The 12756-nt window shown below is 46.3% G+C and overlaps 1 protein-coding gene across 3 annotated transcripts in view; it reads left to right on the forward strand.

Annotated features, from left to right (window-relative positions):
• The window catches only part of GNB1L (guanine nucleotide binding protein (G protein), beta polypeptide 1-like), a 79630-nt gene that overhangs the window by 48157 nt on the left and 18717 nt on the right, over positions 1-12756 (forward strand). For all 3 annotated transcript variants that reach the window (XM_015410118.1, XM_015410117.1, XM_015410119.1), the window contains 3 exons: positions 23-163; positions 1352-1477; positions 5448-5610. In XM_015410118.1, the coding sequence (XP_015265604.1) occupies positions 48-163; positions 1352-1477; positions 5448-5610 (405 nt within the window). In that variant the 5' untranslated portion in view covers positions 23-47. The remainder of the gene's footprint in view (positions 1-22; positions 164-1351; positions 1478-5447; positions 5611-12756) is intronic.

Genomic DNA, 12756 nt, shown 5'->3' on the forward strand with positions numbered 1-12756 from the left:
TCTGATTACTTTTCTTCCGCAGGTGCTGTTTGTGTATTTTTGCAGATATGGCCCTCCCCCCTCCGGATCCACAGTACGTTCTCCGAGGAGCCAATGATGCAGTCAATACTCTGTGCTTTCATTGCGCAGATCCAAAACCGGAACTTCCCCTTCTTTTCTCAGGGTGAGTGCAGGAAGGACAATATGACAGGTGAGCCAGTGTTGTGTAGTGGTTAGGGTGACTGACTTAGCTCTGGCGTATCCAGGTTCAAATCCCATTTCTGCCATGGAAGCTCGTTGGGGCAAATTTTTTCTGGCGGGGCTGCATAAACACCCCCCAAAACACCCCACATGTCAAGGTGAGAAGAAAATGGGAGGCAGTAAATTTACTGGAGTAAATTTATCTGGAGTAGATATAAATTTACAGCCTACCATTTTCTTCTTAACTTTGACACAGAGAGTACTCCATCTTTCTGTGTTTATACCTCTGAGGATGCCAGTCACAGTTACTGGCGAAACGTCAGGTTCTACAGTGCCAAGACCACGGTCACACGTCCCGGAAAATCTACAGCAACTAATTAGAAAGCATTGTCAGGCAAAAATCTTGTGGGGCTGTCCCTTTAAGAAAGGGGCCGGAGCCCCAAATAGCCCCCACCGTAGCTACGGGCCAGCTGGTTTGTAATCCCACCTTGATGCCTTACAAGATTGTAAGACATGACGTGAAATATAGTAGAAAAGCATTGTCAGGCAAAAATCTTGTGGGGCTGTCCCTTTAAGAAAGGGGCCGGAGCCCCAAATAGCCCCCACCGTAGCTACGGGCCAGCTGGTTTGTAATCCCACCTTGATGCCTTACAAGATTGTAAGACATGACGTGAAATATAGTAGGCTCCGAACCTTCATTTTTTAAAAAAAGGGAAAGTGAACACGCACATGAAGCTGCCTTATACTGAATCAGACACTTGGTCCATCAAAGGCAGCATTGTCTACTCAGACTGGCAGTGGCTCTCCTGGGTCTCAGGCTGAGGTCTTTCACATCATCTCCTGCCTGGTTCCTTTTAGCTGGAGATGCCGGGGACTGAACCTGGGACCTTCTGCATGCAAAGCAGAGGCTCTTCCACCGAGCCATGGCCCCTCTAACAATCAGCCCACTACTGATCAGTAACCCATTTGCACATTCAGTAATGTCTGTGAACAGCGGCAGGGCTTGATACTCTCGCAGTGCCATCCAAAGCTGAATTACACCCTTCTAAGTCCATTGTAATCAATGGGCTTAGAAGGGTATAACTCTGCTTAGGATCGCACAGTTGCAAGAGCAGCAAGACGTATTCCTGAAGAAACTCCTTTTTATTTCTTTTGTTTTGTTTTGTGTTAGGTCTTCGGATGGGCAGATCCACATCTGGAACATAAAGACACACAGGATGGATAGAATGCTGAACGGTCATGGTGGAAAATCAGTGCTTTGGGTGAAAACTTTAGGCAACCGAAATACACTTCTTAGGTTGGTAAATGACATGCTTGTAAAAATTCTTGCTCTAGAGGTTCTGGAAATCCATGTAGATGCAGATTTGCAATGAGACAGGTACTGGCCTATGCAGAAAGAAAAAACTTGTTTAAAGCCCCCTCAGGATAATGGTACTTACCCATGTATATAGGTCATCGTGCCACCAACAGCTTTCTGCATACAGAAGCAGGGTGCTATACGTAGATCTGTTATAGTACAGGCACAACAGACCGCTGCACAGGAAAGAAAAGCTTACCTCTCCCGAAGGGTTAAAATATGACATTGCGTGTCTGATCTGCTTGAATCCCTATGTGGCATCCAGTGCTCCCTCTACGCTGTGGAGTCTTGTGAGCAAATATTCTACTTTGTGAGCTGCTGGCATTAAAGTCGTGAGTGAGCGATTTGGCTACGGCATACATCAGTTTGCTCTGGCGCCGTCCTTCCTGAGCTAAGACAAAAATGTGCGAGCCAGAGGCTAAAAAACTGTGAGCTAGCTCACACTCACTCAGCTTAGAGGGAACACTGGTAGCATCTTATCACGAGCCTTATGGTGGCTTTCCAGTTTTTGCTGGGCTCGCATATCTCTGGCAGGTGTTACTAGGATTAGGTAGCTATCGGTAGGTGCCATGACCTAGATAATCCAGGCTAGCCCCATCTCAGATGCCAAGGAGGGTCGTTAGTACTTAGATGTGAGACCACCAAGGAACGGCAGGGACACTATGCAGATCAGGCCATGGCAAACCACCTCTGAACATCTCTTGCCTTGAAACCCCTCTGGGGTTGCCATAAGTCGACAGTGACCTGAGAGCAAACGAAAACAAATGTTATCTGTGTTACGGCTAAGCAGCAAATGTGTAATGTTAAGGCAATCAGCCAGACTGCTGAACGGGCTCATTTGGATCTGAAATTCGGCAGTGGCGTTTGAATCGAAGTTGGTGTTTGATTTCTGACATCCAAAGCGCTCCACCGTCAAGAGACGAGACAGGAGCTCTGCTCTGTCTGGAACTAGATTTCTTGCGTCATCGGATGCCATTTGATTGAAAGGTGGGGAATGCATTGTTAAAACAAACAAACAGTCCATCAGTTGAGGATGATATTTTGCGCACCTGACGGTAGTGGACTCTATTCCCTAAAAGCTTCCGCTGCAGTCAATCTGTGATCCTCTTTAAGATGCCACAAGGTTTGTTGTTGCTTTGACTGGCTGGATGTTCCGCCTTCCGTTGGAGCAGATTGCCAGCGCATCAGTCTGATTTGGAGATGTTTTGACATGTTTATCGAGAAAAGACATCTTCTGCAGCAGACCACATTAGCATTTATATTTGTTGTCGTCTGCATAACCACAATTAGCACCCCAGAAGACTCGTATTAAATCTGAATTGTCAACATAATTATACGTTTTTCATCTCACGTATGCTACCCCATGAAAATGCCTGTCTGGAAATACCTGTAATCTTACGGGGCTGCAGTTCTCTCCATGCAGGGTCCCTTAACTTTCCATCCCTCAAGTCATTTCAGAATCTTTCTTGCCATCTTTCCTTTGTGGAAATGCAAAACGAGAGAGAGAGAGAGAGAGAGAGAGAGAGAGAGAGAGAGAGAGAGAGAGAGACAGAGAGAGAGAAATAGAGAGGAAGAAAGAGAGAGAGAGAGAGAGAGAGAGAGAGAGAGAGAGAGAGAGCTTTACTGGATCCCTAATCTGTGTGGAGCAAAGAAATACTTAACCAGGAGGATCATTCCAGGAAGTGGCTGTCACTACCTAGTGCCAGTAAGCTCCATAAGCACACTTGTTGTTACCTGTATATGTGGTTTTCCTTCAACCATTTTCCATTTGGGAATCAGAGGTGAAATGAACTGGTCCACATTTTTAACTTCTTGCAGCAGCCTACACATCTTTGCCCTGACCTGGATGGCCCAGGCTAGCCCAATCTCATCAGATCTCAGAAGCTAAGCAGGGTCATCCCTGGTTAGTATTTGGATGGGAGACCACCAAGGATGTCCAGGGTTGCTATGCAGAGACAGGTGATGGCAAAACTCCTCTGAATGTCTCTTGACTTGAAAACCCCAGGGGGTTGCTATAAGTTCGCTGCAACTTGATGATACTTTCCACTTCCACATAGCTTTATCTAGCCATGATTCATTGCCATTTCATGCATTATATTTCTCTGGGAGACTTTGCTATCCCAGGAGGGCAAAATAAAAAGCAAACCATTCCTTCCTTCCTTCCTTCCTTCCTTCTTCTCCCTGCTTTCTTCTGTCTGCTCCGCTTTCCTGCTTTGCTTTTTTCTTCCCTCTTTCTGTCTCTAGATCATGCATTATATTTCTCTGGGAGACTTTGCTATCCCAGGAGGGCAAAATAAAAAGCAAACAAACCAGTCCGTCCTTCCTTCCTTCCTTCCTTCCTTCCTTCCTTCCTTCCTTCCTTCCTGTAAGACATAGGTTGCAGTTTAGGACTTTCACTGGCCCAGGCTGCCAATTTTACCTTCTGTTGTAAGAATATTAAATGACCATAAAAACATCAGCAGGCTTCAAGCACTTTCCAAAGCCGCTGGGTCTCAAGAGCTTTGTGGAACTGATTTCTAGCAATGGGTCCTGCAGTCCACGGAGTGTATCAATTGATAAAATCTCTTTCTGTTGTTGTGGTCTTAGAACCTTGTTCTGCAAAGCAGGTGTGCCCGGATGCTGGTTTGGTGTAGTGGTTAAGTGCGCAGACTTTAATCTGGGAGAACCGGGTTTGATTCCCCACTCCTCCACTCGCAGCTGCTGGATGACCTTGGGTCAGTCATAAGTTCTTTCAGAGCTGTTCTCTGAAGGACAGTTCTCTCAGAGCTCTCTCAGTCCCACCTACCTCACAGGGTGCCTGTTGTGGGGAGGGGAAGGGAAAGGAGTTTGTAAACCACTCTGAGACTCCAAGTGAAGGACGGGGTATAAATCCAATCTCCTCCTCCTCCGACATTTGATTCATCTTTGCAACAACCTTATCAGTCTGCTTTAACCTTTTAAATAATTTCAAGATCAATTTTTCTTTGTTGGGCAAATAAGAAAATGTAATCCGGTTTCCTGTATCTTAATGGAAGGAAGCTGGATAAACAGATGACTGGATAAAACGGGAGCATCGTTTAAGAAGGAACTGTGACTCACTTGCTTTGCATACACAAGGTCCTGGCTTCAACCCCTGGCATCTCTAGTAATAGGATCTCGGGTAGCAGATGCTAGGGAGAAACCTTTCTAAGACTGTCAAAGTGGACAGTAGTGATCCAGGTGGACCAGTTATCTGCCCTACTGTTAAGCCCATAAAATACATTTGCATCGTGGCATGCGGTATTCGGTACTTTGACATGGTGGGGTCTGCTATAAAGTAGAAGGTACTGCAGAGCTAAGTGGCTGTTTTGCTAAAAAACAGTATTCAAATAGATCATGTGATTGTGGATCAGGTGCAATAGAGGCCTTAGATCATCTTTTGTTATTTTGCCACCAGTGGATTGACGCCAGATCCTGTTGGATTACTCCTATTTTACATAGACATCACTTCCCTATGGAACCTTGGGTGATAATAACCATACTGCTAGCAGATGAGGACCCTGAAACGACTCGCTTGGTGGCAAAATATGTATCGATAGTGCTATTTTAAAGCAGCTTTGAAATGCTGTAGGTAGTTTTATGTATACAAATTTTAAAATTTTTACAATTAATTTCCATAATATCATGGGATTTTATAGAGTTTATGGAAGTTTATAAAATGTTGTATATTAATATTGTTTATAAGTATGTTTATTAATTTAGACCAAACATTTTTACAATAAAACTATCTTGTAATGATATGTAATGTGTTTTATAGTAACTGTTTGTACGTTTGGCTTAAGACCTCTGGTCAATGAAGCTAATAAATGAAAGGAAAGGAAAGGAAAATAGAAGGTACAAAAGTTAAGGTATGGGGGTTTAGTTATCTGATGTATAATGTTCATTCTTAAAGCCAGGGTCGTGATCAAAATGTCTGCTTGTGGGACTTGGCGGAAGGAAGGAAGGATGTTACAGACTCTGTTTTCACAGACCATGCTGGGTTCTGCAAATGCTCCCTCTTGCAGGTGGCAGAGAGACGTTGGTTAATGGCTATGCCAGGCAAAGACTTAGAAGAGGTAGGAGATGTTTCTTCCTTTCCTTTTTTTTTTTTGGGGGGGGTGTTGCCGTGTCTCTGGAGCAAGGGATAATATTTGGCATGTTCTCATTTCATGCATTAGGTGGGTCCAAAATGTGGAAATATCATCATCTACGTAAAATAACTTCTCAAGAAGAGGCACAAGGAATTCTTTGTGTCTGCTAATTAGGTCTGCCAAGAACATAATGAAGCTTAGATGCCGCTAATGGAATTTTCTTCACATGGCTCTCCAGCTGACATTTGAATATTTGCAGCTGATAACCCCGTTGCATATCCTGCTGCCGGAATCGAAAGAGGTGAAGAGGCTAAAGCCTGTAGGGCTTTTCAGTTGAGGAAGAAAGATAACTAACAGTGGGTAGGGCATGACGGGGTTCTGTAGACTTATGCATGAAGTAAAGAAAGGGGATAGAACTTTTTCTGCCTCTTCTACAACACCCCAGGGGAACCAACAAAACTGATGGGCAGCAGGTTCATACTACTCTTAATTAACGTGTGGAACTCACCACCACAGGATATAGTAATGGGGATGGTAGTTAGCCATGGTGAGTAATTGAAGCTTCCCTGTTCAGAGGCAGAATATCTGTGAATACCTGTTATTGGGAGTTAATAACGACGTGGACCTTTTTGCTTGATGGTTGGTTATAGGCCTTCCAGAGCCCGCTTGCGGGGAGGGCAGGGTATAAAATAAATAAATAAATTTGGATGGCTGCTACACGAAGCAAGATTCCAGCCCAGGTGCATCATCGGTTTGACCCAGCAGGGCTCCTCTTGTATTGTGAATGTAGACCCTCTGTATCTGTGCCACGATGCCTAGAGAGCCTTAGGTTTTTAACAGCAATCATGGGTCCAAGCTAGCGTTGCCTACCTCTAGGTGGCACCTGGAGATCTCCCGCTTTCACCAACGTCAATTCCTTAAAATGGCTGCTTCGGAGGGTGGACCCTGTGGCATTAGACCCTGCTGAGGTCCCTCCCTGAGCCCCACCTTCTCTGGGCCCCACACCCCTAATCTCCACTTATTTCCCAACCCAGAACCCAGAGCTGGCAACCCTAGTCTAAGCATGGGTCCCCCTCATTTGCACGGCACACACACACGGTAGTATTGAGATTCTTTCATTTAGAGGGGTTTTTTTTAATGCAGATTTGATGTCATACTCTTCAGTCTGCGATCCTTGACTTGCTGTCTTCACCAGACAAAAACGTCCATGGCTCCATGTGCAAACCTTCAGAGTAGCCGTGTCAGAAATTCCACTAAAATCTGAGTAGGCTCCTTTAAAAAAAAAAAAAAAAGTGCTGCATCCTCAAATCAGCAACATGGTGGGACGAAGCCCGTTTGAGGCGTATGATTAACATAAAGATTTAATATGTGTTTATGCTTGGCTGGGGCCCAAGGAAGGTAATTCTGCCTCAAAAGCAAGTTCAGTCTATGAATAATAAGATTTGAACAGGAATTTATTTGTTCTTGATTGCATTTGAATCACCAATTATGAGTTACATGCGCTTCTCCTGCCAATTTGCCAGAAACGTCTTAGGAGCATTATAAAGGTGCGCGAGGAGAAGGGTGTGTTTTCTCCTCGTGGCCCCCTTTAGCCACCCAGGAACACTTTCAACCTCAGGCGAAGACGAGCGCTTTCCCCCGTTCAGCAAAACAAAACAAAACTATATAAATGCAGAACTTTTGAGTTTTAAGTTACGGCTGTCAAAATCCATCAGGTGGGATTTATATTTGAGGCTAACACGGATTCCTTGGCTGAGGCTGTCAACTTATCCAAAGTGGACCTTGCCGTCTTTGCTCGCTGCGGCAAACAACGGTAACCACTTTGGCAGACTTTTGCCTGGTTCACTTTTGCGGCCTCTGTTTTTTAAGAGATTTTGATCAACTGTTCTTCTTTAAGAGCACTCAGAGTGGCCAGCAATCCAAATAATTAAAACTAGCCATCATGTATAAAACGGAAGTAACAGTAACATCCTTTTACATTACTGGCTCAGCTCTGGCGGAATGGAATAGAAATTATTGATGCAGAAGTGCTGGGGCTTTCTGAATGGATTCACTTTGTTAGTACCTTATTTGTTTTAGAGGTTTTGTTGTTGTTCAGTCGCACAGTCGAGTCCGACTCTTCGTGACCCCATGGACCAGCTCCCGCCAGGCCCTCCTGTCTTCCGCCGTCCTCTGAAGTTGGCTCAATTTCATGTTTGTTGCATCTCTGACACTGTCTAACCATCTCATCCTTTGCCGTTTCCGTCTTCTTTGACCTTCAATCTTTCCCAGCATCAGGGTCTTCTCCAGGGAGTGCTCCCTTCTCATTTGGTGGCCAAAGTATTTGAGCTTCAGTTTCATTATCTGGCCTTCCAGGGAACAGTCAGGGTTGATTTCCTTTAGGATTGACTGATTTGATCTTCTTGCAGTCCAAGGGACTCTCAAGAGTCTTCTCCAGCACCATAGTTCAAAAGAATCTATTCTTCAGCGCTCGGCCTTCATTATAGTCCAACTATAAGGTTTACGCTCCTGCTTTTCTGCCCTGTGATATCCAGGTTCCTTTACGATAGATTAAAACAATGGGGGGGGGGACCAAAAACCTACCCAGCGCCCTCCATCCTCTGCCTAGTGTCATAGAGTAGAGAGTCCTTCTGTGCGCTTCCGCCGTTCCAGGGCAACTGGCTATTACAGCTGAATTCTTCCTGGCGGGGAGAAGGGAATCAAGTTCCCGTGGCTGCATGTTCTCTGGCCAGTGGCTGGAGCAAGGCTAATCTTTCCCTTGAGGTACTGATCTTCCTGGCAGAGAGGGGGGGGGCGTGCCTTTCAATCATCCCTCCAGTCAGGGAGGAACAGAGGTGGTTGGGCATTGCCAGCGTGGTGTAGTGGTTAAGAGTGGCAGACTCTAATCTGGAGAACCGGGTTTGGTTCCCCACTCCTCCACATGAAGCCTGCTGGGTGCCCTCGGGCCACTCACAGTTCTCTCTGAACTCTTTCAGCCCCACCTACTTCTCAAGGTGCCCGTGGTGTAAGCGTCTTTGAAACTCCCTTCAGGTGGAGAAAGCGGGGTATAAAAACCAACTCTTCTTCCTCTACGCAGTCTTCCTTGGTGGTCTCCCATCCAACTACTGACCCTGCTTAGCTTCCGAGATCTGACGAGATCAGGCTGTACCGTGCCGCCTTCCCTCCCCAGTCAGGCCTTGGCTGCTGGCAAAAGCCAAACTGATGCCTCACTGCTGCGGTCCCAGAGTGACTATTTGTCTTCTGCTGTTTTTGTATTAAGAGAGTCTCTACATATATGCAAAGCGCTCCCGTTAAATCTAGCTCTTTGCCTTATTTTAATGGGATTTAAGTCTCTTATTTTTTGAAAGCAGGGATCTCTGAAAAAAGAGAGTCTAATGAGAGAGAATTCTGTCCTATAGGATATTTTGTTGCCGAAACGGTGGGCAAGACATCCTCTGAGCTTCTAACCCACCACGTGCCCTTGTCTCTACTCCGTAACTGATTTTCTGGGGCAGGTTTTCCGAGCCTTCCTCCCATCAACAGCCTTGAATAACTCCGCATGAGAGCATGCAGTCTTCATATAAAAGAGTACTAGTTTGGCTCCCTTCTCTTGCTCGGTTCACAGTCTGTCCTGAGCTCTGGAGTCACCTAGACTCAAGTGGAAAAACTGGTTTTGCAAGGTCTACCTTAAAAAAAACTAAAATCCTTCTGGCCCACTGATTGTGTTAAACTTCCAAAGCAAGAATCCATACCCAGGACCAGTGTTTCCTCTAAACTGAGTTAGTGTGAGCTAGCTCACAGGTTTTTAGCCTCTAGCTCACACATTTTTGTCTTAGCTCAGGAAGGGATGGCTCCAGAGCAAACTAATTTATGCAGCGGCCAAATTGCTCACTCACAACTTTAATGCCAGTAGCTCACAAAGTAGAATTTTTGCTCACAAGACTCCACAGCTTAGAGGGAACATTGCCCAGATCTCAGAAGCTAAGCAGGGTCAGCCTTGGCCAGTATTTGGATGGGAGACCACCAAGGAATACCAGGGTCGCTACACACAGGCAGGCAGTGGCAAACCACCTCTGAACCTCTCTTGCCTTGAAAACCCTACGGGATCGCCATAAGTCAGCTGCAACTTGACAGCAAAAAAAGAAATGACGTTTCATGCTCAGTCTCGTGCATGTCTATTAGGACAAAAGGCCCAATATGTTTAACAAAGCTTATTCCCCAGTATATAGGCATGGGATTGCAGTCTAATTTAGACACCTGTCTTTCCTTGCCTAGGCCAAGATAAAACATAAATGTTCTAGCTGCTCTGTCTGCTTGAAACTCCCATCTCCATGTTACAAAGCCCTCGTGTTTATTGGGGAACAACATAAGAACTTTGTATCACATGAGCGATCAGAGTTTTGTGGCTCCCAGGCACGCATGAAGCTCTTTTCTGCTTGCAATTACGACACACAGGGAGAAGTGGCTGTATCTCCCCTCACACACATACGCACACACACACATGCATACACACACTCTGTTTTTTGCATCTGCAAACTGCCACATAGAGCCACTGTTGGCTCTGTTGTGAAACATATGTACCACCAGGTAAGTAATGGAAGGCCAGATAATGAAACTGAAGCTCAAATACTTTGGCCACCAAATGAGAAGGGAGCAATCACTGGAGAAGACCCTGATGCTGGGAAAGATTGAAGGTCAAAGAAGACGGGGACGGCAAAGGATGAGATGGATAGACAGTGTCATCGATGCAACTAACATGAAATTGAGCAAACTTCAGAGGACAGAGGAAGACAGGAGGGCCTGGCGGGATCTGGTCCATGGGGTCGCGAAGAGTCAGACTCGACTGTGCGACTGAACAAAAAAAAAAAGTAATGTAATGCACATGTTGACACATAGTGTTAAGAGCCAATAGTGGCTTCATGGAGTGGCAGATGTGAAAACTGGGGTAGGGGGTGAAGCTATTTCTCCCTATGTTCTTTGGTCACAAACAGAAAAGAAGAAGAGCTGGATTTATACGCCGTCCTTCTTTTGGAGTCTCAGAGCGGCCTACAATCACCTTCCCTTCCTCTCCCCACAACAGACACCCTGTGAGGCAGTTGGGGCTGAGAGAGCCATGAGAGAACTGTGACTGCCCCAAGGTCACCCAGCTGGCTTCATGTGGAGGAGGAGTGGGGAATCAAACCCGGTTCTCCTGATTAGGGTCATGCCACTCTTAACCACTACACCAAACAGGCACTCACACTAAACTGGCTCTTGGTACATGTCTGAGCCAGCCTGTGACTGAAAAAGCAAAAAAAAATCCCATCGCATGTGTGACACAAAGCCCTCGTGTTGTTTCCCGACAAGCACAAGAACATTGCACTGCATCAACGGAGCCTCCAGTAGTGCAGAAATCAGAAGGCCCAATGCGGTAGAAACGTCTGCTGCGCACTTTCCATTGAGATGAAAGGGAGCTGCACAGGAGCACCGTTGAGCTCTTGGGCGGGCTCCATTCCTTGCAACAGAGCTTGCACTGCAAGGTTTTCTGCTGAATTGTGCCCTTGATATTTAAAAAAAACGCTCACCTCCCTACCCACCCCATTTCTTGCATCAGCAGTAAACTATAAACGTGGGAGTCTCTTTCCACCTTGGGTGCTTGTAAAACAAATCTGCCGACTGCTCGAATGAGACGCTGTGTGCTTAAACCAGCTTGGCATTGCTGATTTCCCTGGGGTGAAGCCGGTTTCAGGGCGAAAGTGCTGGGTTCTTAAATGGCTTAGCAAGTGGAAGACGATGCCATTGTGAGGCTCACCCTCCAGTCATTTCTGTGTCTGTCGCCTTAATAAACCGGATGAGCTAATGTTAAAAAAAAAAATGATGTCCTAGAAATGCTCGGCACAAGAAACAGGGATGAGCTCAAGGGGTGGAAGTGGGAAGGAAGAACAAGAAGACGGCTCTGCCAAGTCCTCTGTGTATGAGTGCTCTTCGCTGTATGAATGAATGAGGCACTCAGGAACACTAGAAAATCCCTTCTGGACCAGACCAAAGGTCCATTTAATCCCCCATCCTGTTTCCTGCAGAGGTCATCTAGATGCTTCAGCGAAGCCCCGCCAGCCAGTTCGGTGTAGTGGTTAAGTGCACGGGCTCTAATCTGAGAGAACCAGGCTGGATTCCCTGGTCCTCCACATGCAGCCAGCTGGGTGACCTTGGATCAAGGAGATTGTAAGCCACTCCGAGACTCCAAGTGAAAGGCGGGGTATAAATCCAATCTCTTCTTCACTGAAAGCAACAGCATTCCCCATCATCCTTGCCCCCCGAATATGGTGCGCTGCCACTGAATCTGGAGGGCTCCATTGAGCCACCGTTTGACCTGTCCTCCGAATGGTGGTGGCACTTCTTTAGAACATTCCACATGCTCCAAAATCAGTTCGCTCTCTGATCTGTCATTCAGAGGGTCTCCCTATCCACTGGCTGCTTTGCCTGAGTCCTGCCTCCAACATTCTAAACATTTTGCTGTTCCTCTCCCCCCCATAGCCAGTCAGAACACAGAGGTTATTTGCATATGCAGCCTCATTGGCCTTTGCCTCGGAACACAGAGGTCGTTTGCATATGCGACTTGATTGGCTTTTGCCTCTAACATTCTAAACAGTTTGCTGTTCTGAGGTAAAATGTGTCCAATCTCCAGGTGAGGGCTGGAGATCACTCAGAATTACAACTGCTTTCCAGATGGCAGAGATCAGTTCCTCTGGAGAAAATGGTGGGCTCTGTATCCTTATATGCTGCTGAGGTGGCCCCCGTATGACAGCCAATGTGATGTAGCAGTCAGGGCTTCAGAGCATGGGAGAGGCTGCAGGTGTGTGACTAGCATTCTAAACAGTTTTGCTGTTCTGAGGTAAAATGTGTCCAATCTCCAGGTGAGGGCTGGAGATCACTCAGAATTACAACTGCTTTCCAGATGGCAGAGATCAGTTCCTCTGGAGAAAATGGTGGGCTCTGTATCCTTATATGCTGCTGAGGTGGCCCCCATATGACAGCCAATGTGACGTAGCAGTCAGGGCTTCAGAGCACAAGCCTGGAGAGGGTGAGGTTTCAGGAGGCGTGGGACCTCGGACAGGTACAAAACCATAAACTCCACCCTACAAACCAACTATTCCCTTCTGGGGAACCACCGTT

The sequence above is a fragment of the Gekko japonicus genome, unplaced genomic scaffold (assembly GCF_001447785.1).
Source record: "Gekko japonicus isolate JY-2015 unplaced genomic scaffold, Gekko_japonicus_V1.1 scaffold490, whole genome shotgun sequence".
In the NCBI taxonomy this organism is placed as follows: domain Eukaryota; kingdom Metazoa; phylum Chordata; class Lepidosauria; order Squamata; family Gekkonidae; genus Gekko; species Gekko japonicus.